Here is a 25,272-nt window from a genome sequence, read left to right as displayed (position 1 = left end):
AAGAAAGGAGCTCTGGAGGCCCACAGACCCACAGACCCGGGTTCTTACTCTGTATGACATAAGGAAAGTCACTTAACGTCTCGGAGCCTAGGTTTCTTCATGTAGAATACGGAGACCATTATGTTAAAAGTGCTCTGCCTTGTAGGGTTGCGGTGAATATTTACAAAGATAAAAGCAGGCAAACCTTTCAGTAAAGGGCCCCATATGGCAAAGGCTCAACAAATGTGAGTTCTTATAACATGAGGATATATAGTGGCCCCAAGAAAAACGAGTAAACCACTTGGCTGCTCTTGTATCCACCCCCACCTCCTTGAAGAGCCTCAAACCTAGAGGCTGGTCATCTCCAAGATCTCTCCCCACCCTGCCAGTCTCTCTCTAGTCTCTCTCTAGTTCATTGCCACAAGCCCCTGCTGTCTGCCTTCTCCTGGCCTCCTGTCCATGCTGGAGGGAAAGGGCGACTGCAGAGAGAAGTGATAGTCAGCCTCAGGCTAGGCCCGGGCTGTCAGTGCCATCCCCACCTACCCCCACCCTAGATGCCCCTATGTCCAGCACCCTCCTGTGCCTCCTGAGGTGTCCACAATGTGCCAAGTGCCCTCCTGTCACCCCTCCCCCCATTCCTATGGCCCCCCACAGAAGAGAGCTGGACACTGGATACAAACTGCAGTTTATTAAGGCTCCAGAGTGAGAATTGGCACTTGGTTCTGGGCAGGGGCAGGGGTGTCATTGGAACCCAAAGGAGCTGGGCCCAAACAGATTGGAGGGACTGCCCCCATCCCCCTACCCCCCAATAAATAAAGTCTCAGCTCCATCTCAGGGTGCTGGCACAGGGCAAGAAACCCTCACTGAGGAGACCCCAGGGCTGCTGCCTCCTTCATCTTCCTCCCCACATTGGACCTGGCCACAGGTCAGTGCCCAATAGGGCCTCGTGATGCTGGTACTCTGACAGGGCCAGGGTAAGACATGAGACCCGCCCCCGCTGGAGGACTTTGGGATGGGGAGCCGGCCTCCCCTGTGGCCAATCGTGGTCTGAGGCTGCCCAGGGCAGGCTCAGATGGGGCCTGCATTGAGGACACTGTGCGCATCCCAGGTCGGGGCCCAGCCTGGGCCACAGCTAGATGTGCAGCTCTGTGTCATCGGGTGGCTCCAGGCCGGACTCTGCACTGAGTGCTGAGGCTGAGGGGCCCTGGGCCACCCCAAATGGTGAGACAACAGGTGAGCGAGCAGCCAGAGGAGACAGTGAGGGGGAGAAGCTGGGGGACATGGCAGCTGAGGACAGGGAACCCTCGTGGCTGATTGGGGAGCGGTGAGAGGCCGGTGGGAAGATGGCCCGAGTTGCAGCCGTGCTGGCCGGCTTGGGGGGCACAGACTTGGCTCCTGGGTGGGCCACAGCAGTGATGAGGGGTGGTGGGTCAATACGGGGAGCCGGGGGACACGGCCGAGCTTCATCCTTGAGCCGGGCGATCTCTGTGAAGACGCTGGCCAGCGGCTGGAACTGAGGGCACCAGCTCAGCAGGTAGTCCCAGTTATAGCTGCCACGGAGCTCCTCCTCACCGGCCACAATGGCCGTCAGCGCACCTGCCACACATGGCTTGCCATCTGCTGGAAAGCCATAGTCCCCAGTGGGTGCGGGGCTTAGCCCACAGCCGCCCAAGAAGGCTGTGGCAGTGGCTGGGGGGCCCTCTTCTCGGTACAGAGTGGCTCCTGTGCCCGGCAGCAGCAGCCCTGCCTTGCGGCCCTTATACCAGGTGTCAGGGGCAGGTGGCTCGCAGGATGTGTCACTCAGTCCATCTGCATCCTGCTGGATGCCGGAGTCCGGGCCACGGGCAGCCAGCGAGGAGGCCACACTGGCCACACGCGGGAACTCGTTGATCATGCGGATCTCGTCATCCTCTGCAGCCTCTGCTGAGCCTCGGCCACTTGAGTGTGAAGGGTCTAGGGAGCCACCACGGGGGTAGGGTCCTCCAGCTCCTGGCCCACCGTAGCTGGGGAGAGTCTGGTGATACAGGTGCTCTGAGGGCGGTGGGCTGGGGGGCTCTCGGCCCAGCTTCTGCAGGGAGCCACTGGCCAGGGGTGCTGCCTGTGACATCGGGCCAGGCGCTGCCTCAGCCTTGCGGTTACGGGCCCGCACCAGCCCGAGCACCAGGGCTGCCAGTGCAAGCACCACCACGACTCCCAGGGAGGCCGCCACAGCCCCCACCAATAGCAGGTTGAGGTCAGGTGCCAGGCCCAGCGCAGTGTGGGTGATGTCCACAGTCACAGGCACCGTGGCACTCCGGGAACCAGGCAGAGGCCCCCGTGCCACCACCTCCAGCCTCAGCTCCCGTGGTGCCTCTCGCCGGGTCCGGCCCCCACTCCCAGAGGTGCCCGTTCCACTGCCTGGTGCCCGGCTGTCCACCCGCAGGTATAGGGCACCTGTAGTCTGGTTGATACCAAAATAGGGGGAAGAGGTGGCAAGGGAATAGAGCACCAGGCCATCAGCACCTCCATCCTCATCTGTGGCCTGCACGTTACCCAGGCTGTGGCCACGCCTGGCACCTTCTGGCACTTGGAAGTGGAAAGCTGGAGCCAGAAATACTGGATCATACTCATCCTCGCCAGTCACCAGCACTGACACGGTGACTGAGGCTGACAGATTCCCAGCATCGGTAGCACCCACCAGCAACTGGAAGCTTCCTGTGTGCTCGTAGTCAAAGGCCACTCGTGCCCTCAACTCCCCTGTTGAGCTGTTCAGTGCAAACGCCTCATGACCCTCAGGCCCTGGCCCAGCCTCCAGCAGGCTGTAGTGGAGCCTCCCGAAAGCCCCAGCGTCCCCATCAATAGCATGCAGCGTGGTCACAAGAGTGCCTGGAGGCTGGTTCTCCACGAGGCTGGTGCTGAGCAAGCTCAACGGGAAAGCCGGGCCATGGTCATTCACATCCTGGACCTCGATGGTCACTGGTGCCAGAGCAAAGTGTGCCCCGGCAGGGTCGGCAGCCTGCACGACAAGCTGATGTCGAGCCTGGGTCTCACAGTCCAAGGGGCGGGCCAGTCGCAAGTCGCCCGAGCTTTCATCCAGCTCAAAGAGCCCCAAAGGGTCGCCTGAGCTGAGGGTGAAACGCACCAGGCCGTGAGGGCCTGGGTCAGCGTCAGAGGCCTCCACCTGCAGCAGCTCGGCTCCAATGGGCGTGTCCTCGGGTACTGCCACGCGGTAGGATGAGCGGGTGAAGACAGGTGGGTTGTCATTGACATCCAGCACGGTGACGGTGACCGGCACAGTTGAGCTGCGAGGTGGCTGCCCCCGGTCAGCTGCAGCCACAGTTAGATTGTACTGGGTTAGGCTTTCAAAGTCTAGAGGCTCAAGCAACACCAGGCAGCCCAGTGCCTGGGGGCCTAGTCCACCACTCTCCCCAGCCTCAGCCAGCCGGGGTTCCAGCTGGAAGACTCGGCCCCGGTTGCCACTGACAATGCTGTAGTCCACAGTGGTGTGGGTGCGACTTCCATCAGCATCTGTGGCCTCCAGGGTGAGCAGGGTGGAACCAGGGGCCAGATCCTCAGTCACAGCCACACGGTAGTGTGGCAGTGTGAAGCTCGGGGCATGGTCATTCTGGTCCTGCAGCTGCACATGCACTGTGGCTTGTGCTGTCCGGCTCGGCATCCCATGATCTCGTGCTTCCAGCACCACATCCACCACTCCTGGCCCTTCATGACCCAAGGCCAATGTTCCCACTGTTGTGAACAAGGTCCCTGAGATGAGAAGGGAATGGAGAGAAATATATAGTCAGCAGAGGCTGTGGGTGAGCAGAGGGACCCTTCGGGGACTAGGAATTGGCGTTGGAAGTCAGACTCCCAACTCCTGGTATGTTGGGAGATGATGGAATGGCCTCCAGGCTTCAGGGAGTGGCCTCTAGACACACAGTCAGGACTGTGTTTAACATAGAGACAAAGGGGGAAAATGTCCTCCCTGGGTCAGAGATCCAGGAGTCAAGAGTTTAGGCAAGAAATTTTACGAATAAGGCCAAAATACAGCCGAACACACTCCAGCATAAGGGAAGGACGCACCGTTGTTGGGGTCAACACTGAAGCCCTCAGCAGGGGAAGCCAGGTGGTAGGAGACGTGACCATTGACACCTGAGTCCCGGTCAGTGGCAGAGACGGAGAGAATGGCACTGCCTGGGGGTGTGTGCTCAAGCAGCATCACCTGAGGGGTGAGGACAAGTGTTTATGGCCAAGTTTCCCAGATGCCCTGCTGCTCACTCAGCCCATGTTCTGGAGCTTGGTCCCAAGAGCTCTACTTGGCATCCATTCCAGCTTGGAGTCCATACCCTTTAGTATGTGTGTTGTCCACCTTCTCCCATTTCTGGGCTCAGGATGAACCTGGACACAGTTTCAGGGCTTGGAAGGCTGGGTTGAGATGGGACCCTTCTGTCCTCAGAGCTGCACCCCCAGATCAGTTCCAACATCCAGCCCTCCCCAGACCCTTCTAGCCTCATCACTTTCTGCCTGTCTGAACAATCCTGGCCCGGGGGGAGACATCCAGGGGCACTGGTACCTGGTAGAGGCTCTGGGAGAAGGCAGGTGCATTGTCATTGACATCCTCCACAAGCACCGTGAGGTTGGCACGGCCTTCATGAGGCCCGTCATGTGCCAACAGCTGCAGGTGGTAGCGGTCACGCTGCTCGAAATCCAGGGGGCCCGTGAGGGAGAGGCGGCCTCCATAGCGGCCTACACTGAAGGGATCCTGGGGTCCAGATGGGCTCAGCACATACCACAGCACTGGTCCTGAGTCCACGTCATTCCCTGTTACCTGTGCAATCTCTGAGCCCAATAGCGCATCTGCAATACACAGCACAAGTGTGTTTGGCAGGGTCCCAGACAGTCCTGGAGCCCCAGAGTGGGAAACTGTACCACTCTACCACCCTTTGTACCTCTCACTTTGCCGGGCCCTCACCTTCTGACACTCGGAGCTCCCAGGGCTGGGGAATGGTGGGGCTGTTGTCATTGGTGTCGATGACCATCACTGTCAGGGTAGCTGAGCCCACCAGGGCTGGGCTTCCTCTGTCTGTGGCCATCAGTACAAGCCTGGACATAGAGCACAGTCAGGTGGTGGGACCTCATGGGAGAACCCTGGGCAGGGATAAGAGGACTCAGGACAGGCTAGTGGGTGGGGGACTCAGGATGTGGTCTAGGGATTGAGGGGGATTCAGTGCAGGACCTGAAACTGGATAGACCCAGGGTGGGGTCTCAGGGTCTGCAGAGCCAAGCCTCACCGTGTTTCGGCCCAGATCTCACGGTCCAGGATAGCTGTGGTAGTGATAGTGCCCGTGGCTGAGTCTACATGGAACAATCCCCGAGCTGGTTGGGATGCAGCCAGACTGTAGGAGATCTGTCCACTGGGGCCTTGATCCAGGTCATCTGCCTCCACCTGGTGGGAGGAGGAGGCTGCTGGCACTAGGCTGGCCACAGACAAAGTCTGCCCAGCCAGCCCTGTCCCCCATCTTCCCATCACATCCCACACCTGCAGCAGGGGTCCCTCCAAAGGCCTGGACTCGGGCAGAAAGGCCACGTAGTGGGGCCGCAGGAAGCGGGGAGCATTGTCATTGGCATCTTGCAGGGTTAGGGTCAGCACGGAGAAAGCAAAGGCTCCTCCACTCTCCGCCTGCAGCACCAGTCGCAGCCGTGGGCTTGCCTCAAAGTCCAGCCCCTCGGCTGAGCGAACTGTCATGGCTCCTGGGGGAGGCAGAATGCATCACTGACAACCCCTCCCTTGCCCTAGAGCCTCCCTCTCTGAGGCCCTTTACTCAGGGGCAGCCTCTCCCCAACCAGAGTCTCCTTGAGCCCAAAGAGAAGCTCCCCAGAAGCCTGTCCCCTCACAGAGCCCCCTGCTCCTGCCCCTTACCTGTACTAGGCTGGATGGAGAATGTCCCTTTCTCATTCCCACTGAGGATGCTGTAGGTGATGGGTCCACTTGAGCCTCCCGCATGGACAGCCTTAGGGGAGACAATGGGAGTCCCTGCAGAGAGGATTGTATCAGACTGTGAGTGCTAGACTGACGGAGTCTGGGGACCATTTTTAGTGAGTAACCCCAGCCCATCCAGGGATACAAAGCTGGGAGACATGACTGGGGACCCACCTGGGGGTGCATTCTCACGGAGCATGGCTTCACTACTAGCCCGGGGAAAGCGGGGTCCACGCTCAGACTCCCCCTGCAGCCCAACAATGACCACACCTGTGGCAGAGCGAGCTGGACGGCCAAGGTCGGTGGCCACGATGAAGAGGACACGATCTCTGGGGCCCAGGGATACAGGGGATCGGGCCACACGAATTTCACCAGTGTAAGAGTCCACAGTGGTGCCAGGAGGTGGTGTGCCTGCCAGCCGGTATAGGATGGAGGCATTGGCACCAGCATCACGGTCTTCAGCTCGCAAAGTGGCCAGAGCCAGGGTTGGGGTGCTGAGGCTAGAGCCTGGGCGGGGCAGGCGCAGCCTCAGGGGACTGGTGGGAAAGGTGGGTGCGTGGTCATTGACATCACGCACGGTGATGGTGACAGGCACTGTGGTGCTTAGGGGCCCAGCAGCTGCACCATCCACTGCGTTCACAGTAAAGGCATAACTGGGACACTGTTCTCTGTCCAGGGCTGCGGCTGTGCGCAATTCCCCAGAGCTGGGCTCCAGCAGGAAGGCTCCTGCTGCCCCTGCACCCAGGTAGTAGGTCACGCGGCCATTGGCCCCAGCATCAGGATCGTGAGCCTGTAGCTGCAGCAGCAGGGTCCCTGGAGGAGCATCCTCAGGCACCTCCACAGAGTAAGCAGGCACAGGGAAGGCTGGGGCATGGTCATTGGCATCCAGCACTGTCACTGTCACAAGCAGAGTGGCACTGAGGGCTGGCTGGCCTCCATCCCGGGCTTCTATCTGCAGCTGGAATGCTGGCTCCACCTCCCGGTCTAGTGGCCTCATGGTGCCAAACTCCCCAGAAGCTTGGTCTAGGACAAAGGCTCCTGAGGGGTCCCCATCTGCAGAGAAGGGCATGCACACATAAACAAACATGGGAGTGGGGTTGATTTACAGGCAACAGTAAAGAGAGAGACAGAGAAAGAGAAAGAAAAGAGGAAAAGTGTGAGAAAGGCAGAGAAACAAAGAGGAACACGGAAGGTAAAGAAAGATACTACTTGTCTCAGAATGTGGTCTGGGGACCCCAGGGATTCCCCTGAGACCCTTTCCAGGAGTACATAAGATCAAAAATATTTTCGTAGCAATACTGACATTATTTGACTTTTTCATTCTCATTAACTCACAAATGTATCATGGAGTCCAGATGACATATGATGACATCATTCCTTGGATGGTTAATGGAATGTGTGCTTATGCATTCTTATGTTTCTTAGAATACTCTGGGTAGACAGTTTAGAGCATAAATATGCATTGTTTTCAGAGATTCATTTAGTTTTTGCTGGCTTGCCTTCAGTTACACCTGCTATAATCTTTGCAACCTCATTACAGTCCAACAAATTAAATTGTGAGTTGAAATCCCAAAATTTCCTTGGGCCTATGCATAAACAAGCAGTTCACTTCATTGGCTTGTTCTGCAATGATATTTAAAGTCTTTCTCAGGTTTAACATCTAATATGGTAAATATTGATATATTGTATGTAATATATATATAACGTATTTATTACATTATTATATCACATTTTATCTTATTAATAAATATTGATGTCATGTAAGCCAAAGTTCTTTACAGTTCTAAAAAGTTAAGAATGTTGAGTTCCTGAGACTAAAAAGCTTTAGAACTACTGCTCTATAGGAAGAAACAAGCAAGAAAGAAAAAGAAAAGAAACAGGAAGATAAAAAAAAGACGAAAAGGAGATCAAGAACTGGAGGGGCACAGAAAGAGACACTCAGAGACAGATATATGCATGAAAGAAAAAGAGGAAAATGTAAAGAGAAGACAGAGGAGACCCAGGCGCAGTGGGTCTAACAGGCCAACAGGGAGTGGACCTGGGCAAACGAGTGTGGGAAGGTTCTCACCCAGGATGCGGTACTGCAGCTGCCCATTGACTCCCACGTCTGGGTCAGAGGCCCGCAGCGTGGTAAGGGTCTGGGGGTCCTGGCCCTCAGGCACCTCCAGGGAGAGATGGGCACTCCCAAAGGTTGGAGCATGGTCATTCTCGTCCTCCACAGCCACTCGCACTGTCACATGGGTCAACAGTGGAGGCAAGCCCCCATCTCGGGCATACACTGTTGGGAAGCAAAATCTGAGATCTAGCTTACTCCCATCCCACAGAGGAAACCACACCACATAGTGGTCACATGTGTTTACCAGGTGCACACAAAAATCAGAATATGTCCATCTCTCCACACCCTATAAGCACACAGGTGCCTACATATGTACAGGCACACATACATATACTTGTGTCAGAAGATGTTTTTTTCTTCTCATCTCCCATACTTGGTGCATGCATGATGTAGCTTGGATTAGTGGCGGTGTCACAGAAAAGGCACTAAATGAGGTAACAAAAGATCTGGGATCAAGTCATTGATTTGACTGCCATTTCCAAGCTATGTTAGGTTGAGCAATTCATTTAATCTTTCTAGTACTCAGTATTAATATGCCCCTCTGTTAAATGGCTACAGCATAATCTGAGGGATTCCTAGAGGGCCGAGCCGTGACATTATGCATTTAAGAGTTACTGTGATCACAGTGGTGACAGCCTAGAAGTCAGTTCACCTTGCACTCTGCCAAATTCTTGACTCCCCCCAAAGATTCAAAACTGTAACAGAAGCTGTGCTGTAATAGGTGGAAGCTTCTTGAAGGTACTTTGGGGGTTCTGCCCATGTAACACTGGTGTTTACAGCACCTCTAGCTTTTGGGGTCCTATCAATGTGTACCTGTCAGGTTGATCTCCTCCTGCTCCTCCCGATCCAGGGCCTGAAGAGTTGTAAGAACTCCAGTGTCTGGGTCCAGGGAGAAGCTTTCGCCAGAGACGCCTCCATAAGTCACTTGCCCATTGGCCCCTGAGGAGGAGCAGCGTGGGGGAAGATCAGAGGGTAAACAGACTATCTCTCACTCCAGTCTATCCCTGTCTCAACTCATCCCCCCAGGTCTTACCCAGGTCAGGGTCGGTTGCCCGCAGAGTGAGCAGAGATGTGCCAGGAGGGCTGTTCTCACGCAAGAGGACGCTGTACTCCTGCTGCTGGAAAGCGGGTGCCTCATCGTTGACATCGGCGACACTGACAGTCAGGAGCTGCGTGGCTGAGCGCGGCGGGGAGCCGTGGTCGGAGGCCACCACAGTCAGCACATACTCAGCTCGCTGCTCGCGGTCTAGGGACCGCACCACGGACAGCGCTCCTAGGTGAGAGATCGGGAAGGTTGGAAGGAAACCTCAATAGTCTCTCCGCATGAGCACCGTCCTCGCCCCCATCCTCTGGGCCCAACTCACCGGTGCTGGGGTGTAGCCGGAAATAGCCGTCCCCCCCAGCTGCCAGGCGATAGGACACGCGTGCGGCCTCGCCCAGGTCCGGGTCCCGGGCTACCACATGCAGCGCCGCGGGCCCAGGCGGCTGATCCTCGGGGAGGCGCACACGTGAGGGAGAGGCAAAGACCGGAGCGTTGTCATTCTCATCCGTGACAAAGACGCGCGCGGAAACGCGCGCTGCGCGGCGGCGGCTGGCGTTGGCGGGCCGGTCGGTGGCTTCCACAAGCAGCAGCAGAGCAGGTGTGGTCTCCCGGTCCAGGCCTCGCGGTGCGCTGAGCGCCCCGGTGCGCGCGTCCAGCCGAAGCGCAGGCACGGGCGGCTCCTGGCGCAGCAGGCGGTAGCGCACGTCGCTGTTGGGGCCCGGGCCGTCGGCGTCGGACGCGCGAAAAGTGTACAGCGCGGCGCCGGGCTCGGGGTTCTCCGGCAGCGCCAGCGCCAGAGGGTCGCGCGCGAAGGCCGGCGCATGCTCATTCTCGTCCTGTACGCGCACCTGCACCCGCAGCAGCCGCGCGCCCGCGCCTCCCGGCCCCTCGGCTCGCACTGTGAGCGCGCGCCACGCCGGGCCCGCCTCGAAGTCTAGGGGCCGCGCCAGGTACAAGCGCCCGGAGGCCGCATCCAGCGCGAAGGTGCCCTCGGGGTCGGCGCCGCCCACCAGAGTATAGGTGAGTGCGCCCACCTCTGCCGACTCTGGCGGCGCCACGGAGCCCAACAGGGAGCCGGGCCGAAGACCCTCGGTTGCTGTCACGGTCAGCACCACGGGCACAGGCGCCGCCGGGTCTGGCTCTGAGGTATCTGGTGGAGGCTCAGCAGAGCGAGCTGAGGGAAGCACCTGTGGTGGACCCGGGAGGGAGGACAGAATCAGGCGGACCCATGTAAAAGGGAACCTGGGCTGGCCTGCTGCGTAGCAGGAGGGGCGGTCAGAACAGCCTGACTAGAGGGCTCAAGGACTTCTGAAGATGGCGCTCTGGAGAAGGGGCGCCCACATTGGTGGCCAAGGAGAAGTGGACAGACTGGAGGAAGGGCAGCCATACCTGGACCAGCAGCTGGAGGCTGGAGCTCCGAGGGGGGCTGCCTTGGTCGTGAGCACTGAGTGTCAGTACATAATGAGGCCGTTCCGCCCGGATCAGGGGTGCTGCAGTGAGCAGCTCCCCTGAGTGAGGGTGCAGAGAGAAGAGCTCTGAGCCGGGACCTTGGGACAGGCAGGGAACAGGGAGGGCGTGGGTTCCAGAGCTGGACAGGTCATGAGGGCATGTTATCACCCATCAATTCCCTTCTCTCCACCTCCCATACCAGTTAGCATGTACAGGATGGTTCCATTCTCCCCCTCATCCGGATCCTTGGCCTGCAGAGTCGTCACCAGTGTTCCTGGAGGCGCACCATCTGGTACCTGTGGGAACATACAACTCACCTACAGTGGTCTGCTTTCTGTTCTTGAGACAACTCAGGATGAGTTCCCCTCACCAATGTGCAGGCAGAGCCCCTGTTTTGCTCTCACTCCTGTTCCAAGGTACAATTGCTCATACCTACACCTACAGCTCTAGGCAGAGACCCACACACCCTCTCACTTCAGGGCGGGGTCCTGCAGCTTCACGTACCTGTATAGGGAGGCCCCCACCAGCAGCCCCTGAAGCCTGCAGGAAGGTGGGACTGTTGTCATTGAGGTCGAGGACTGCAATGTGTACTGTGCCTGTGGTACTCCGGGGTGGGCTCCCCCCATCCTGCACCTGCACCAGGAGCTGGTAGCTGCTCTGCTTTTCACGGTCCAGGGTTTGCAGTGTGGTCACCTCTCCTGAGAGTGCAGGATAGATAGAGATCATGTATGGAGTAGTTAGGGATGCAGAGCCTGAGGTCTGTGGCTGAGAGGCTGGGGTTTGGGAGTGTGGGAGGGAATGCCAGAGTTAAAACTCTAGGCTCGGTCCTGGTCCTCATGGCGGGGCTCTGGGGATCCTGTCTGGGTATTCACTAGTCTAAGGATGAGGCTATGGAGTCTCAGATTTTGGGTCCCAGTGCTCACCGGTCTGCGGGTGGATGCGGAAGGCCTTGCTGTCTTCTGACAGCTGTCGCAGGCTGTAGGTCAGACGTCCATTGGGTCCTGAATCTCGGTCAGTGGCAAAGACCCGGCCCACACTGGTCCCTGGGGGCTGGTTCTCAGCCACAGCCAGGAAGGTGGGCTCCTCAGACAAGCGGGGACTGTGGTCATTCTGGTTGAGGATGCTGACCCTCACGGTGGCTGTGGCTGTCTGCTGCCCCAGCTCAGCTTTGGACCCAGACACTGCCATTACCTTCAGTGTGTACAACTCCTGGGCCTCACGGTCCAGTGCTGCTCGCACCCATAGCCACCCACTATGTGGTTCCAGGCCAAAGGGGCTACTGGGCCCATCTGCTGCAAGATGGTAGGTGACAGGGCCCCCATCTGGTGCTCGAGCCTGCACTTGCAGGACCTGAGTTCCAGGGGTGGTGCCTGAGGGCAGGTCCACACGGTAGGTAGGGCTGTCGAAGTGGGGAGCCAGCCCGCGGGTCCCCAAGTCCTGTACCACCACTCGCAGTCGAAAGTGGCTGGTGCGGGGTGGGGAGCCCCCATCCCGGGCTTCCAGCTCCAGTTCATGGGCTGGCCCCCCTGGAGGCCCCAGAGGTCCCATTAGCCGTACGTGGCCTGTGGTGGGGTCCACAGTGAAGGCCCCACCACCCCCAGCAAGCAGGGTAAAGGTGACCCGACCGTTAATGCCTGAGTCGGGGTCCAAAGCCCGCAGAGTATAGATGGGGGTCCCTGGGGCCATGCTTGATGGCAGCAACACTGTGTCTTCAGGCGCAGGGAAGGCAGGGGAGTTATCATTCACATCATCCAGCAGCACACGCACCCGAGCTACAGCAAAAGCCGGAGGCACACCACTGCCTGCCCGCACCTCCAGCTCCAGCACTGGTCCCAGCAGCTCCCGGTCCAGAGGGCGAAGCGTTTGTAACAGTCCTGTGGCTCCATCTAGGGAGAAGAGTCCTCGGGGATCCCCGCCTGAGAGGGCGAGGGTCACAGGCCCCAGGCGACCTAGGGAAGAGGAGAGAAGAGTCAGGAAAGAGATGAGGGGGCACCTATTGAGTTGGGGCCCAGACTCTGATCCTCCAAAGGGCTAGGCAGTGCCCACACTGGGCCTTTCAAAGTATTAGGGAGAGGGGCAGGTGTTGGCAGAGAAGCTACATGGCACTAGGGTGACACTCACGTACCCGGGGATGAAGCAGAGTGCCCACACCACGCCCAACCCAAGAAGGTGGTGAGGACCAGAACAGAGTGTTTTGTACTGGGACTATCTATGAGGAATATGCGACGGCTATGCTTGGGTGTCTGGGTATGGCACTGGGTGGATATAATGATAAGTGATACCTGGGGGGTTGTGTGCCTGGACTACGCCCACACTGGTGCCTGGTGCCACATCTTCTGGCACAGAAAAGACATACTGTAGTTGCTCAAATACTGGTGGCAGGGGAGTTCCAGGCACGATGCTGATGTTGACTCGGGCACTGGGCTCTGCCTGCAGGCCACCTCCATCCTGTGCCCCGATCTCCAGCTGCACCACAGAGTTGGCCCGTCTGGCCAAGGGCCAGGCTACTGTCAACAGCCCTGGGAGGAGGGACAGAAGTGAGGATGTATTAGGAAACAGAACAGAGCTGGAAGGCTGGGGTTGGGGGCAGGCAGGATTGCATTTAGGCAGGTGGGGAGGCAAGCCCTGGGAATGGGAGGATCCTCACCTGAGTGCTCATCCAAGGCAAAGAGTGGTGGGCTATTGCCAGCCAGGATGTGATAGGAGAGTCGCCCATGGGGCCCCTGGTCAGGGTCATGGGCACGCACCCTCAGCACAGCTGTGCCTGGAGTACTCTGGGCACTCAGGCTGGCAGCATACTCCCGTGGATAAAACTGGGGCGGGTTGTCATTCTCATCTGACACAAACACCTTCACATATACCATGGACTTGAGGCCTCCCTGGTGAGACATGCAGCCATAAGTCAGGTGGGGCTTGGATGACCCTGGTGAATGCCCTAAGCCAACACCCCAACCTCCCACAGTCTGCCCACTCACCCCATCTACAGCTGTCACTGTGAAGTCAAAGCTTGAAGGCCCCTGATCGCGGTCCAGGGTCCGGGTTGTGCACACGTCGCCACTGTGGGCATCGATGCGGAATGGAGGAGGCCCTGAGGCCCCAAGTCCGGCACCCAAGGAATAGGAGAGGAGGCCAAATGGGCCACTGTCTGCATCTGTGGCTGTCACCTGAAGAGAGGCTGGTGTGAGTGATGCCCCATCTTTCTGGCCAGAAAATCCAGAGCTAAGTGGCAACTAGAGTTGGTGCCCAGAGTCTCTGAATGGTAGATGCACAGAGGAGACTAGTAGGACCTGTGCCAAAATCCCACCCCAGCCCAGACCTCACCACCTGTGTTAAGCTCCTATGAGTCTTTGATCACAACATTTTTGTCAAGTGGTCAGTACATAACCTTGACACTACACTTGGGGACCATTTTAAACAAAAAAAATTACCAAACAGAAAGCACAAAAATGTGAAAAACGTGGCACTAAATAGACCGCAAAAAGGACCTTTGTTTACATTATGAGAGTTGAAACGTGAAGGCAGAGCGTTGCCTTGTTCGACCTCAGCCGGGAATGTGCACATCGAGAGACTTGAATTTTCCATCCTTCTGCGCATGTCCGGGAGTGACTGTGAAAGCTCCATGAGCACTGATTCAAGGGTTACAAATAAATTTTAGAGAGTTGGCAAATTCACAGATACAGAATCTGCAAATGATGAGGACCAACTGTACTTACAAAGAAGAGTGCTGAGGGCTTGTGACTGCAAATTCCAGGTGGGTCACAGGGAGTTAATGACCATCACCGAATCCCACACTCACTCCAAGCCGAGAACTGGCTGACCAAGGGAATTACTGAGACTGATGTCACAGGACTACTCTTTATTGCGTTTGGTCATGAAGTGGGATCTGACTGATAACTCCGATCTGATCACTGGAGTGATCACGGTCTGCTCTATGGATTTATGGATGCGGCTCATGCACCTTCAGCATCTGCTCATCTCTCAAGCCAACCTCACTGGAAATGAGAGAGGGAGAACTGCAGATCTATAGGACAATCTCAAGGTCACTAAGTCCTGAGGGTCCTCAAAACTAAGAAACAGGGGAAGGCTTTCCTGGTGACTTCTCAGGCATCCCCCAGACTGGTTCAGAAAAAGCTGAATGAGTGGACACTAGTGTCAGGAGCCTTTGAACATTTCTGAGCCAGATCAGCGGGAGACCCCATTCTGAACGCTCCTGAGCCTAGGACAGGGCCAGGCACACAGTAGGTACTCTGTGTATATTTGTTCACTAAGTAAACAGACATTCGGATTGCTCTGCCTTACAACAAAAACTTCTTTCAAACTAAGTTTTATAAATTGGGTGCACATTAAGCCCTCAGTAGTAGGTTAGCTGGTGCAGACTGCTGCAGCCTATGACAAAGTACTCTTTGTGGCTACAAGGGCCTCAGGGTCACGATATGCTGTAAAAGGAAACTGGAGAGTTCCCCTTTCTTAGCCAGAAAATGTGGCTCAGAGAGAAGCCTAGCCAAGGACTTCTGATTGTTGTCCAGGCCCTTGACAGAAGTGATTTGTGCCATTGTTTACCCTCCTGAGAGACACGAAGGCCCTGCCATGCTGAACCCTGGAAACAGCCCCTGCTCCAACTCCTTTCTGTGGCCGTGGGCCCGGATATCCCAGGAGACAAACGTCCGCCTGCATCAATCTGCCGGCTGCAGCACAGCTGCGGCACCATCTCCAGAAACTGTTAAAGACCTTTGCCCTTTGACTCGCTGTCGGAAGAAAGCAGTAAATAGTGGAAGAAAAAGGGAAGTTGTCAGGAAGTGACCCCAAAAGACGCAGGGACCGTTGACTGGAAATGACCAAGGTAGAAGTGAATCTTAGCCAGAAAATGTGGCAGCCCGGGCACAGAGGCGCACTGCCAGTGTGCAGCCTCCATTTCCAGCAGCCTCTCAGCCCTGCTTCACAGTCCAGCCTTGGTCAGCCCCCTCTCCACCTCTGTCTGAAAGCTATAGCTAACCTCCTCTCTCCTCTTGTCCCCACCCCACCCCTCGCTCTCATCAAACACACTACAGCAAGGAGAAAATAAAGGCCTTCATCTGTGAACTCTCGAAAATTCCTACCAGATCACAGACTCACTGCATCTTCCCCATCCTGACCTCTTTCCAGGTGTCTCTCCTGCTTTGACTTTTTGACGCTATGCTCTCCTGCTTCTCCTCCCACTGCTTCCCAGCTCCCCAGCCTCCCTCCACCTCCCCTGACTCTGCCTGTTATACACTCTAGTTCCCTGGACTCTTTCCTTGGCCTCTCCTCACTCTACACACTCTCTCAGGGCTTTCTCGACTGCTGTGGCTTTGACCATTGTCTGTCCTTTGACCTGGAGCACCCCTCTGTGCTCCAAACTTGTACATCCAGATGCCTGCTCAGTATCTCCACTTGGATGTCTCACAGGCACCTTAAATCCAACCTGTCCAAAACTAAACTCCTCATCGTTCCAGCCCCTCTCTAATGACTCTTCCATCCACGAAGCTGCTCAAGCCAGAAATCTGTTCTTCCCTTTTCCTCTCCCTGTATATCAATCAACCAGGGACTAAGTAAAGCCTCATTATCCCTTCTATTTGTCTGTTCCTTTCTATCACCATCATCACTGTCCTGCCGGAGGCATGAGTCGTCTCTCCCTGAACTGCTGTAATTCCCTCCTTACAGCTGTCTGACCCCCACCCCCCCTCGTCTGTCCTCCACCCCAGGATTTCTCAGCCTGGGCAGACTGACATTTTGGACCAGATAATTCTTTGCTGTGGCGCTGTCATGTGCATTACAGAATGTTTGGCAGCATCCTTGGCCTCTATCCACTAGATACCAATAGATCCCACCAGTTGTGACAACCAAAAATATCTCTAAACATTGCCAAATGTCCCCTCCAGAAGGCAAAATCATCAGCAGTTGCAAACCACTGCTCTACACTGACTACCAAAAGCACCGTTTAAAAAAACAAGTATGATTATACTATTCTACTCAAAAATCGTCAATGTTCCCTAAAGTAAAGCTCTTTAGCTTGGCTTGACTCCTCACTGTTGGGCCTCCTGCGGTCTCACTGCCCACTCTTCCATCTCACACCTTAAACTCCAGACATACTGAGCCACCTGCAGGCCCTTGACCAAGTCAGACCAATCAGGCTCTTCCACTTGTCTCGGCATGTCACCTCTGCCTGGGACCCTTCCCTTATCTAGTCCCCTTGTAAGCTCCTGCTCATCCTTAAAGTCTCAGCTCAACAGTCCTTCCCTTTGGGAACATTCATACTGCTATCTGTACCTCATGTATATACCCATATGGAAGTTTTCTTATCGCAGTAAAACTGTTCCTTTGCACATGAATCTGCCCTCTAGACTATAAATTCCATGTAGTAGGTGAGGGTTACTCATTCATTATTGTATTCTGTGTCCCTAATACAATGACTGGCTCATGGTAGATACTTGATAAATGCATACTGAATGAATCAAATTTTATGACTTCTTATAAAAGCTGTGAACACCCAGTGGTCATTCTACCCCTCCTGCTCTATGGTTACTACTAGTACAAACTCCAAGAAACCACCTGGAGAGATGCCCTCTTGCTTCCGGCACTAGTGAGGAGGGAAGAAGTTTGGAAGCCACAGCCCATTGGTCCTGGGCCAAGAGGAGGAGTGAGCACATGGGAGAGTGGGTGGGAGCTGGACAGTAGTAGGCAGATGGATACCCAGAGTCTGGCCAGATGGGAGACAGCCAGACCCAGGCACTGGCCTGAAAGTCTAGGCCAACAGGCAGCTCCAAGAAGATTGGTAGAATTTTGAGACATAATGACTTCAAGCATGAATCTCCTAAGAGGCCTCCTTGCCTCCCGCCTCCTCTCCTGCATCCATACTCCATGGTGCAGGCAAAGCACTCTTTCTAAAACACATATCAGATTTGTCTAGAGCCCCTCATCAGCTCCCTGTAATGTTTATGATAAAGTTGAAGCTTGTAATCTGGTCACTGTCTACTCTCTCGTCTCATCTCCTTGCAACTTTTTCTCATCAGCACAGTTGAGGCCAACCTGAGCAATGCAGTCCCATGAACACATCATGGTGTCCTGCAGCTCCTTCTGCAGGCCTGGAGTCCTTGTCCACATGCTGCACATCTTCCATTTGGAAAAGTCTCACTGATTCTGCAAAGGACCCCCCTCTGGGCTTCCATAGCACCTCATATGTCATCTGATGCATCACTGGATACTGGTGTGTCTCCTTGCCTATACTGGGATCTGCCTAGGAAAAAGACTCTCCTTTCTTTGTTCCCTGGGCCCAGCACAGTGCCAGGCTTAGAGTGGGTAAGTTCATTCTTGAATATATCACTTACCCACTGATCTATCTTTCATCATCAAAGCAAGTTAGCTTCCTGAAAAACCAATCTGTAGCAGGGAGGGAAGGATGAATAGGTAGAGCACAGAGAATTTTTAGGAGAGTGAAACTGTTCCATCGTTATGTATGTCCACTGTACATTTGTTTAAACCCATAGGATGTATAACACCGAAAGTGAACTCTGATGTCAACTATGGACTTTGGGTGATAATGATGTATCAATGTAGGTTCTTCAGCTGAAACAAATGTACCATTCTGTAGTGGGATGTTAATAATGCAGGAGGCTATGCATGAGTTGGGTGGGGGTATATGTAAAATCTGTACCTTCTACTCAATGTTACTAGGAATCTAAAACTGCTCCAAAACTACTGTCTTTAAAAAACCAAAACTAAAACAAAACAGTCTGGTCATGCCCTTTTCTGGCTCAGAGAGGTTCAGTGACTCCCCCTGCCTTCCCAGTAAAGTCCTAACTCCTCACATCTTGCTGTCCAAGGACTTCTGAAGTCTGGCCTTGGCCTGTCTTCCCAGTTGCATGCTCCCCCTCATCTCTTCCAGGCCTGACCTGCAGGCAGTCTGTGGCTCCCCCAGCCTGTCCAGGGCTCCTGCCTCTTCCTCTGAGAGGTCTCCCTGCTCTGAACATCGGGACCTCACATACTTCTTGTTATCTCTCATCCTCTTGCCTGAACCCAAGTGTCCCATCAAGGCTCAGCTCCAAGGGCAGGGGTGTAGGTGTCTTCCAGCACAGCCCAGCACTCGACTAGGCTTGGAGGACTTTGTAAATCCTGGCATCTCCCTTGGGGAACAGGAGCCACGTGGGTGTACAGAATCTCCATCTCTGCCCTACAGAACAGCGTTAAGACTTTAGTCTCTCACTTCTAACACCACAATACACTTTTTTCCTAGATCCAGTCTTAATTCCCTCAGCTGTCAAGACTATCTGGCCCATTCTTCATGCTTTGGAGACTTTGCACAGACTTTGGAGCTCACAGGATAGGACCAAACCCTCTGGCATAAGTCACCAAAAACCTTGTAAGGCTGGCTTCCTGCTTTGAGGTCCCCTGTGACCCTCTGATCCACCCTTGCCCACAGCAGCATCCTGCTGTGTGCGGGGCTTACCTACCTGCAGAAAGCAGGTTCCGGGCTGGGTGCCCTCAGGCAGTGAGGCATTGTAGAAAGTTCTCTGGAACTGTGGCTCATTATCATTCACGTCTTGCAAGGCCACACTCACTGTGGTGGAGGAAGAGAGAGGGGGCAGGCCCCCATCCGTGGCTACCACAATCAGCTGTAGCTGAGGTTCCAACTCATAGTCCAGCGAGGCAGCTGTGGTGATGATGCCTGAGGTGGGGTCGATGGAGAACCAGCGGGTATGGGCGCCTGGAGCCAGGCTATAGGTGACCTGACCGTTGGTCCCCTGGTCAGGATCCCGTGCCATCACCCGCACCACGAAGCTGCCAGGCAGTGCAACCTCAGGCAGGGGTTCTGGTCGGTAGAGCTGGCGGTCAAAGGCAGGCACGTTGTCGTTGACATCAGTGACGTGCAGCACGAAGGTGGCCTCGGCTCGCAGTGGGGGTGAGCCGGAGTCGGTGGCGGTAACTCGCAAGTTATAGGCATCCCGTTCCTCCCGATCCAGCTGCCGAGCCACACACACCAGGTAGATGACACTGTCCTGGGTGCTGAGCGCAAAGTGGCCCTCTCCACCCTCCAGGGACACGTTGACATGGGCAAAGTCACCATCATCTGGGTCTGACACAGAGATTCGAGCAACAAGCTGGCCAGGTGGGGCAGCTTCAGACACTCGTGGGGAGCCATCTGCACTCAGGAAGATGACAGTCATGGAGGGCTGATTGTCATTGGCGTCTCGCACGTGCACAGTCACAAAGGCTGAGCCCAGCTCAGGGTGAGCCCCTCCATCCCGCGCTTGCACCACCAGTTCATGGACCCGCCTTTGCTCAAAGTCCAGTGGCCGTTCCAGCCGCAGCAGCCCCGTGTGTGCATCGATGGAGAAGGGTCCGTCACCCTCGCTCTGCCTCCGGTTGATTTCATAAGTTACAGCCCCGTTGGCACCAGCGTCGGCATCAGAGGCATACACTTGCAAGACAGGACTGCCGGGGGCCAGGCTCTCAGACACTACAGCGTGGTAGCGGCTCTGATTGAAAGCTGGAGCGTGGTCGTTGATGTCCAGCAGTGTCACGTCCAGCAGGGTCTGGGCCCTTCGAGGGGGTGAACCACCGTCGTAAGCCTCTAGTTGCAGCATGTAGTGTGAGCGGTTCTCTCGGTCCAGCTCCCCGGTAACTACCAGCTCAGGCACTGGGGCCCCATCCGGACCCGGGCGTGTCTCCAGCCGGAAGGTCTCTCCGGCCCCATCACCAGACAGCGCGTAGCCCTGGGTTCCAAGGTGGCCAGCGTCTGCATCACGAGCAGGATCCAGCGGATAGCGGGTGCCAAGGGCTGTATGCTCAGGTATCTGCAGGACAGCCCGAGCCTGTGGGAAGGCTGGAGCATGGTCATTGATGTCAGCCACTCGCACGGTAACTTCCACGGTGGCGCCATCAGGAGTGACTGCGGTGAAGCGGTAGCGATCCCGCCGCTCTCGGTCCAGGACTCGGGCTGTACGGACCACCCCACTGTGTTCGTCGATGGCCAGGTCTGTGCCTACGCCGCTGCCCTCCTGGGCGGAAATGAAGTACATGGGAGGTGCGGCCGTGCCTGCTGGAAGCCCTGCACTGATGTCCCCGATCAGTGTGCCCGCTGGCTGCTCCTCATCAATCTGCAGGTCCAAGCTCCCGGCCTGAGCCCAGGCTCCCGGCACCCCGGCCCCCAGTAGCAGCAGCAGCAGCAACGACAGCAGGGGGAGGGGCCTGGGGCTCCACAGGCCCAGGCAGGAAGGTGCAATGCCTTGCACCTTCTGCATGGCAGGGGCAGTCCAGCTGAGGCTTGGGCTCCAGCTCCAGGCCAGGTTCCGGGCCCAGCTTGATCTCAGGCTTTGGATCAGGTCCCACTTGGACCCTGGCTCCAGCTCAGGCTCCTTGACCTGGAATAAAAGCAGAAGGAGAAAGGTCATGATGGAGGAGGAATCAACGGTTCAAAGAGGCTGGGATGTAGGTCACACCAGGACTTAAGCACCCCCAGCAGGGCCCTTGTGCGGCCTCACATTGCATGGTGCCCAGGAAGCTCCTCAGGGCCCACTCCCGTCTCCCTGGCAGGTCCCATCCCACCCTGACACCTCCGAGCCCGCCCATAGATTGTTTTGTTTCTGTTGTTGAGGTCTGAATGCCCTCGGGCTCCCTTCTACCTCTAGACTTAAACATATGGCCAATCCTTTCTCATTTTTCTTCTCATCCAGGACCAATACATACCTCAATAACCCTGTGCTTGGCAACCTCACCTGAAACTCAACCTTTTCCTCTGCTGGACCCTTCTTTCAACATTTAAATATGCTGAAGGCACTCTTATTTTATATATATATATATATATATATATATGGAGGGGGGGGAAGAGAGAGAGAGAACAATTCAAGAACTGGACTAGCAATTGCCAGTGTGATAAGGGCTGTGAGGAGTGCAGAGTGCTATAAGAGGGGCTTGCTATGGTCAGGGAGCTTCTCTGAGGAGGTGACATTCAAGTCAGGATCCATGTAGGTGTTAGCTAGACAACAGTGGGCAGAGAAAGGGGTACAGAAATGAAGAACACTCGAAAGAGCGAACAGAATGTGGGAAAGGCTTAGAGTCTGCAGTCCAGAAAGGGCTGAGGGTGTTTGGGGGTGGGTAGGTGACAACGTATGTGAGGTGTAGAGTGCTGGGGGCAGAGGGTATGAAATGGGGCTGGGACTCATAGGCCATATCCATGATTTTGACTTTATGCTGAGGGCAAATGGAAGGCACGAAAGCATTTTAAGAGTGGGTGCCACGGTATGACTCACATCTTGTGACGACCACGATCGCGGCCCTTTGGTAAATGAGGATCATGCAGATGGGCCAGTTATCTTAGGACAGCCCTTACAACACACCTGGGGGAGTCTGGGCAATGGTGTGGCTTTGACAGTGACGTGGAATGTTAGCAATGGAAACTGGGAGAAGTGGACAGTTCTGCGGGAGTTTCACAGGTAGAACAGGCAGGGCTTGATGACAGCTTGAAGGCAGCAGATGAGGGAGTGGCAGGAGTCAAGGGTGATGGGCAAATTTCTGTCCTGAACCATCAGCTGGACAAAGGCATCCTTAACTGGTCAGAGAGAGGGAGAAAGAAATCCAGGGAAGGACAGTGCCTCTGAGGCTAAGGGGCTTCAAATGCTGCTGCAAGAAGGAAGAGGCATAAAGCCCCATGAAGGCCTTCAGTGACTGAGTGAGAGCAGAAACAGGGGAGACATTGCCTTCTCTGAAAGGCTGGTGCACTTCCCCCAATTTCTCGCTTCTCACACCCTCCTCCATCTACGCAGTGAAGCTTCCACTGCTCTCTTGACATTCCAATCATCGCTATACTCCAAATCTAATAGACACTCTTCTATCTTCTTACTGGATCATTCTGGAACACTAAATCACTGATCACTAGCTTCTTGAAGCCCACCCCTCCTGGCTTCACATGGTGACACTGCACCTCTTGCTTCCATTGTATTTCTCTGTCCACTCCTTGGTCTTCTGAGCAAGTTCTTCCTCTGCCCTTAGAAACTGGTGCTCTTCAGGACTCAGTCCTGGGCTGCATTGTTTCCCACTTTCCACACTGCCTGGTGATCTTATCCATCCCCATGCCTTCAATTCAAATGTATTAATCATTTTATGTACCGTCTATTTGCTAATGACTTTGCAATCTCCATCTCCAGCTTTGCAGAGCGCTGGAGACACATGTCCACCCATACACTGGACTTCCTAAAATGTAAACCCAACCTTCACCTCAAGCTGATTTTCTTCCTCCATTCCCTTTCCTGCGAACAGCACCACCACTCAGAAGCTCTCCTGACTTATTTGCTTTTCTTCAGTCCTGATTTCCAGTAAGTCTTCAAAACCTGACCATCTCAACAAGACATGTCTCATGTCTGCCCTGTCTTCTGTTTTCCCACTGCTGCTGTCCCAGTCCAAGCACTGTCAGCTTTCCTTTCCATTCCTGCCACAGTCCTTTACTGGCTTCTGTGCCTCTTGGCTTGGACCCTCTGATCCACATCCACCTGACCAGAGCTATCCTCACAACTCTCACCAAACCGCTCCTGACGAAAGGCTTGCACTCATTCACCATTACTGATGCTGGAAACTGCAGCCCGCTATGGACAAAAATGCACAGATGTGCATACACCCAAACTGTGTCTGCAGGTTCAAGGGGTACGTGGACTCTAGGTGTAGAACTTCTGGCCACAAGACAAAGTCCAACCTCCTTAATAAATATCTTCCTGACCCGAGCCCTGCTAACCTCTTCACTTCCCCCACCACACCCTGCATTCCAATTCTAAACCTATCACCTTGCTCCCTCCTGACTCCTTGCCTTGTATGCACTATTCTCTCATCCTGGGACATCCTCCACAAGTCTTGTCCAAGTGGCCATCTCCTACTCAAACTTCAAGATCCAGTTCAAATGTCCCATCTTCTGTGGAATCTTCTGTAACATCTCCCTCACCTCCCTGCAGAGCCTACTGTACCCTCTACTGGCCTCTCTGCTTTTAATGCACACTGACAACAAGCTGCAAGGCAGCCGTGATCTGGTCACGTGTCTGCCCATCTCTCCCCTCCCTCCACCCTGAACTGGAGGCTCTTTGAGGACAGAAGTTTAGTTAGTCTGATTCTCCAGCATTTGGTAGAGGTATCGCCTGCGCTGGCAATCACGCTGAATGAGTGGTCAGAGTCTCATGACTGCACACCACCCCCCTCACATACTGACACAGGGAGAAACGTCCCCGGACCCGCCAACTCAGATGATGTGCACAAACACATGTGAGCCCGTGCCCCTGCGGCACCACAGTCAGGAGTGTAGCTGTAGAAGTGGCTACAGAGGTGTGTCCTTGGGGCTTTCTAGATTTGCTCTGCTCCAGGACCTCCTGCCCTCCAAAGGGATGAGTTTCTGTCCCTCCATCTCTCCCATCTGTGCAAGGCAATGGAAAGAGCTGGGACTTTGGAGTTTGAGCTGCGTTTGAGTCCAGCCTGAGTGTTATTCTCCTAATCTATATAATGGCTATGGTAATGTCTACCTTGTGGGGTTCTGTGAGAATTACAAGCAATGGAAACAAGGAGCCCAGACCTGGGCAGTTGATAGATGCTCTCTCCTTGGCTCCCAACACCATCCCTGATGGGTCTCCCCATCCTGGCTGCAGAGTTCTAGGGTTCCATGTGTGCACAAAGAGCCCTCTCCCCAGGGATCCAGTCTGAGAAGGCTGTGGAGCTGCCACATGGAGTAACAGGTCAGGGGAATTCAAACAAGAAGGGAGTGAACATAGGCCTGACTCAGAGGGGAGAGGCTGAGTGTACAGGGATGGGACAATGGCCCAGGTCAGGGATATAGGCCTAGAAACTGGTTGAGGGGTCAAGGGTGAAGAGCTGGCCCTATTCATTTAATCAGTCCAGGAGAGAAAGCAGAGTAGGGAGGGAAGATAGTGGACAGTGAGGTCCATGTACTCACTACCTTCTGTATTAGATTTCTCCATCCCCCACTCAAGACAGAAAGTCAGCTGTTTGAGGGCTGGGACAGTATCTTGTTCACCTTTGTGTGTAGCACAGAGCATGGCACACGATCGATGCTTTTTCCGAATGAAAGGGTGTGGGAATGGTAGGAGAACAAACTCAGATGAATGGTCAGCCTTGAAGAGGAGGGATTTAGGCCCAGGCAGATGCCCCTTCTCCCAACCTGTGTAGACCCTGGTGCCCAATCTAGTTCTTGTCCAATGCAAACTCCCCCAATACACTCTCACAGTGGATACACAAAGGTGCATACTCACGAAGTCACAGACCCACACACAGCCAGATGCACAGACTCACATGCAGCCAGGCTCACACGGACAGAGGCTACTCCTCACAGGTACAGAGAAGCATGCTATCATTCACAGAGATGGGCATGTTCATTCACCTGGAACCCCACCCCCTCCACGCAGGCACACATAGACACACGCAGGCATGCTTTTGTCCACACAGACACATACACCAGAAAGCCACTTTCTCCCGGGCCCACACAGACAGGCACACTTACAGATACCGACACACCCCCGACAACACATATACACGTGTATACTCACACACATCCAGACAGACCGCTTCCACCCCTGCACAGATGCACACAGGCTCGCAGACGCCCCCACACGCAGGCACACTCTCACACACGCTGCTGGGGCACTCGTGGTCAGCTCTGCGGCTGCAGCTGTGACCTCGAGGTCCCTCGGGCCTGTCTGGACTGTGCCTCATCACTTCCTGCTCCAG

The 25,272-nt window shown here is 55.2% G+C and overlaps 1 protein-coding gene across 1 annotated transcript in view; it reads right to left on the bottom strand.

Annotated features, from left to right (window-relative positions):
• Positions 1-647: 647 nt before the first annotated feature.
• DCHS1 (dachsous cadherin-related 1) overlaps positions 648-25,272 on the bottom strand; it is a 33,948-nt gene continuing 9,323 nt past the window's right edge. The window contains exons 2-21 of the mRNA XM_032489151.1: positions 19,008-20,918; positions 13,518-13,706; positions 13,190-13,421; positions 12,825-13,061; positions 11,466-12,491; positions 11,047-11,240; positions 10,742-10,838; positions 10,483-10,640; positions 9,416-10,280; positions 9,085-9,324; positions 8,865-8,990; positions 8,004-8,213; positions 6,110-6,988; positions 5,876-5,989; positions 5,495-5,706; positions 5,247-5,401; positions 4,928-5,058; positions 4,529-4,812; positions 4,039-4,177; positions 648-3,723 (exon numbers count right to left, since the gene is read on the bottom strand). Of these exons, the coding sequence (XP_032345042.1) occupies positions 1,112-3,723; positions 4,039-4,177; positions 4,529-4,812; positions 4,928-5,058; positions 5,247-5,401; positions 5,495-5,706; positions 5,876-5,989; positions 6,110-6,988; positions 8,004-8,213; positions 8,865-8,990; positions 9,085-9,324; positions 9,416-10,280; positions 10,483-10,640; positions 10,742-10,838; positions 11,047-11,240; positions 11,466-12,491; positions 12,825-13,061; positions 13,190-13,421; positions 13,518-13,706; positions 19,008-20,798 (9,891 nt within the window). The 5' untranslated portion in view covers positions 20,799-20,918 and the 3' untranslated portion in view covers positions 648-1,111. The remainder of the gene's footprint in view (positions 3,724-4,038; positions 4,178-4,528; positions 4,813-4,927; positions 5,059-5,246; positions 5,402-5,494; positions 5,707-5,875; positions 5,990-6,109; positions 6,989-8,003; positions 8,214-8,864; positions 8,991-9,084; positions 9,325-9,415; positions 10,281-10,482; positions 10,641-10,741; positions 10,839-11,046; positions 11,241-11,465; positions 12,492-12,824; positions 13,062-13,189; positions 13,422-13,517; positions 13,707-19,007; positions 20,919-25,272) is intronic.

This window comes from Camelus ferus, chromosome 10 (assembly GCF_009834535.1).
Source record: "Camelus ferus isolate YT-003-E chromosome 10, BCGSAC_Cfer_1.0, whole genome shotgun sequence".
NCBI lineage: Eukaryota > Metazoa > Chordata > Mammalia > Artiodactyla > Camelidae > Camelus > Camelus ferus.
This window is presented reverse-complemented; position numbering and strand designations above follow the sequence as displayed.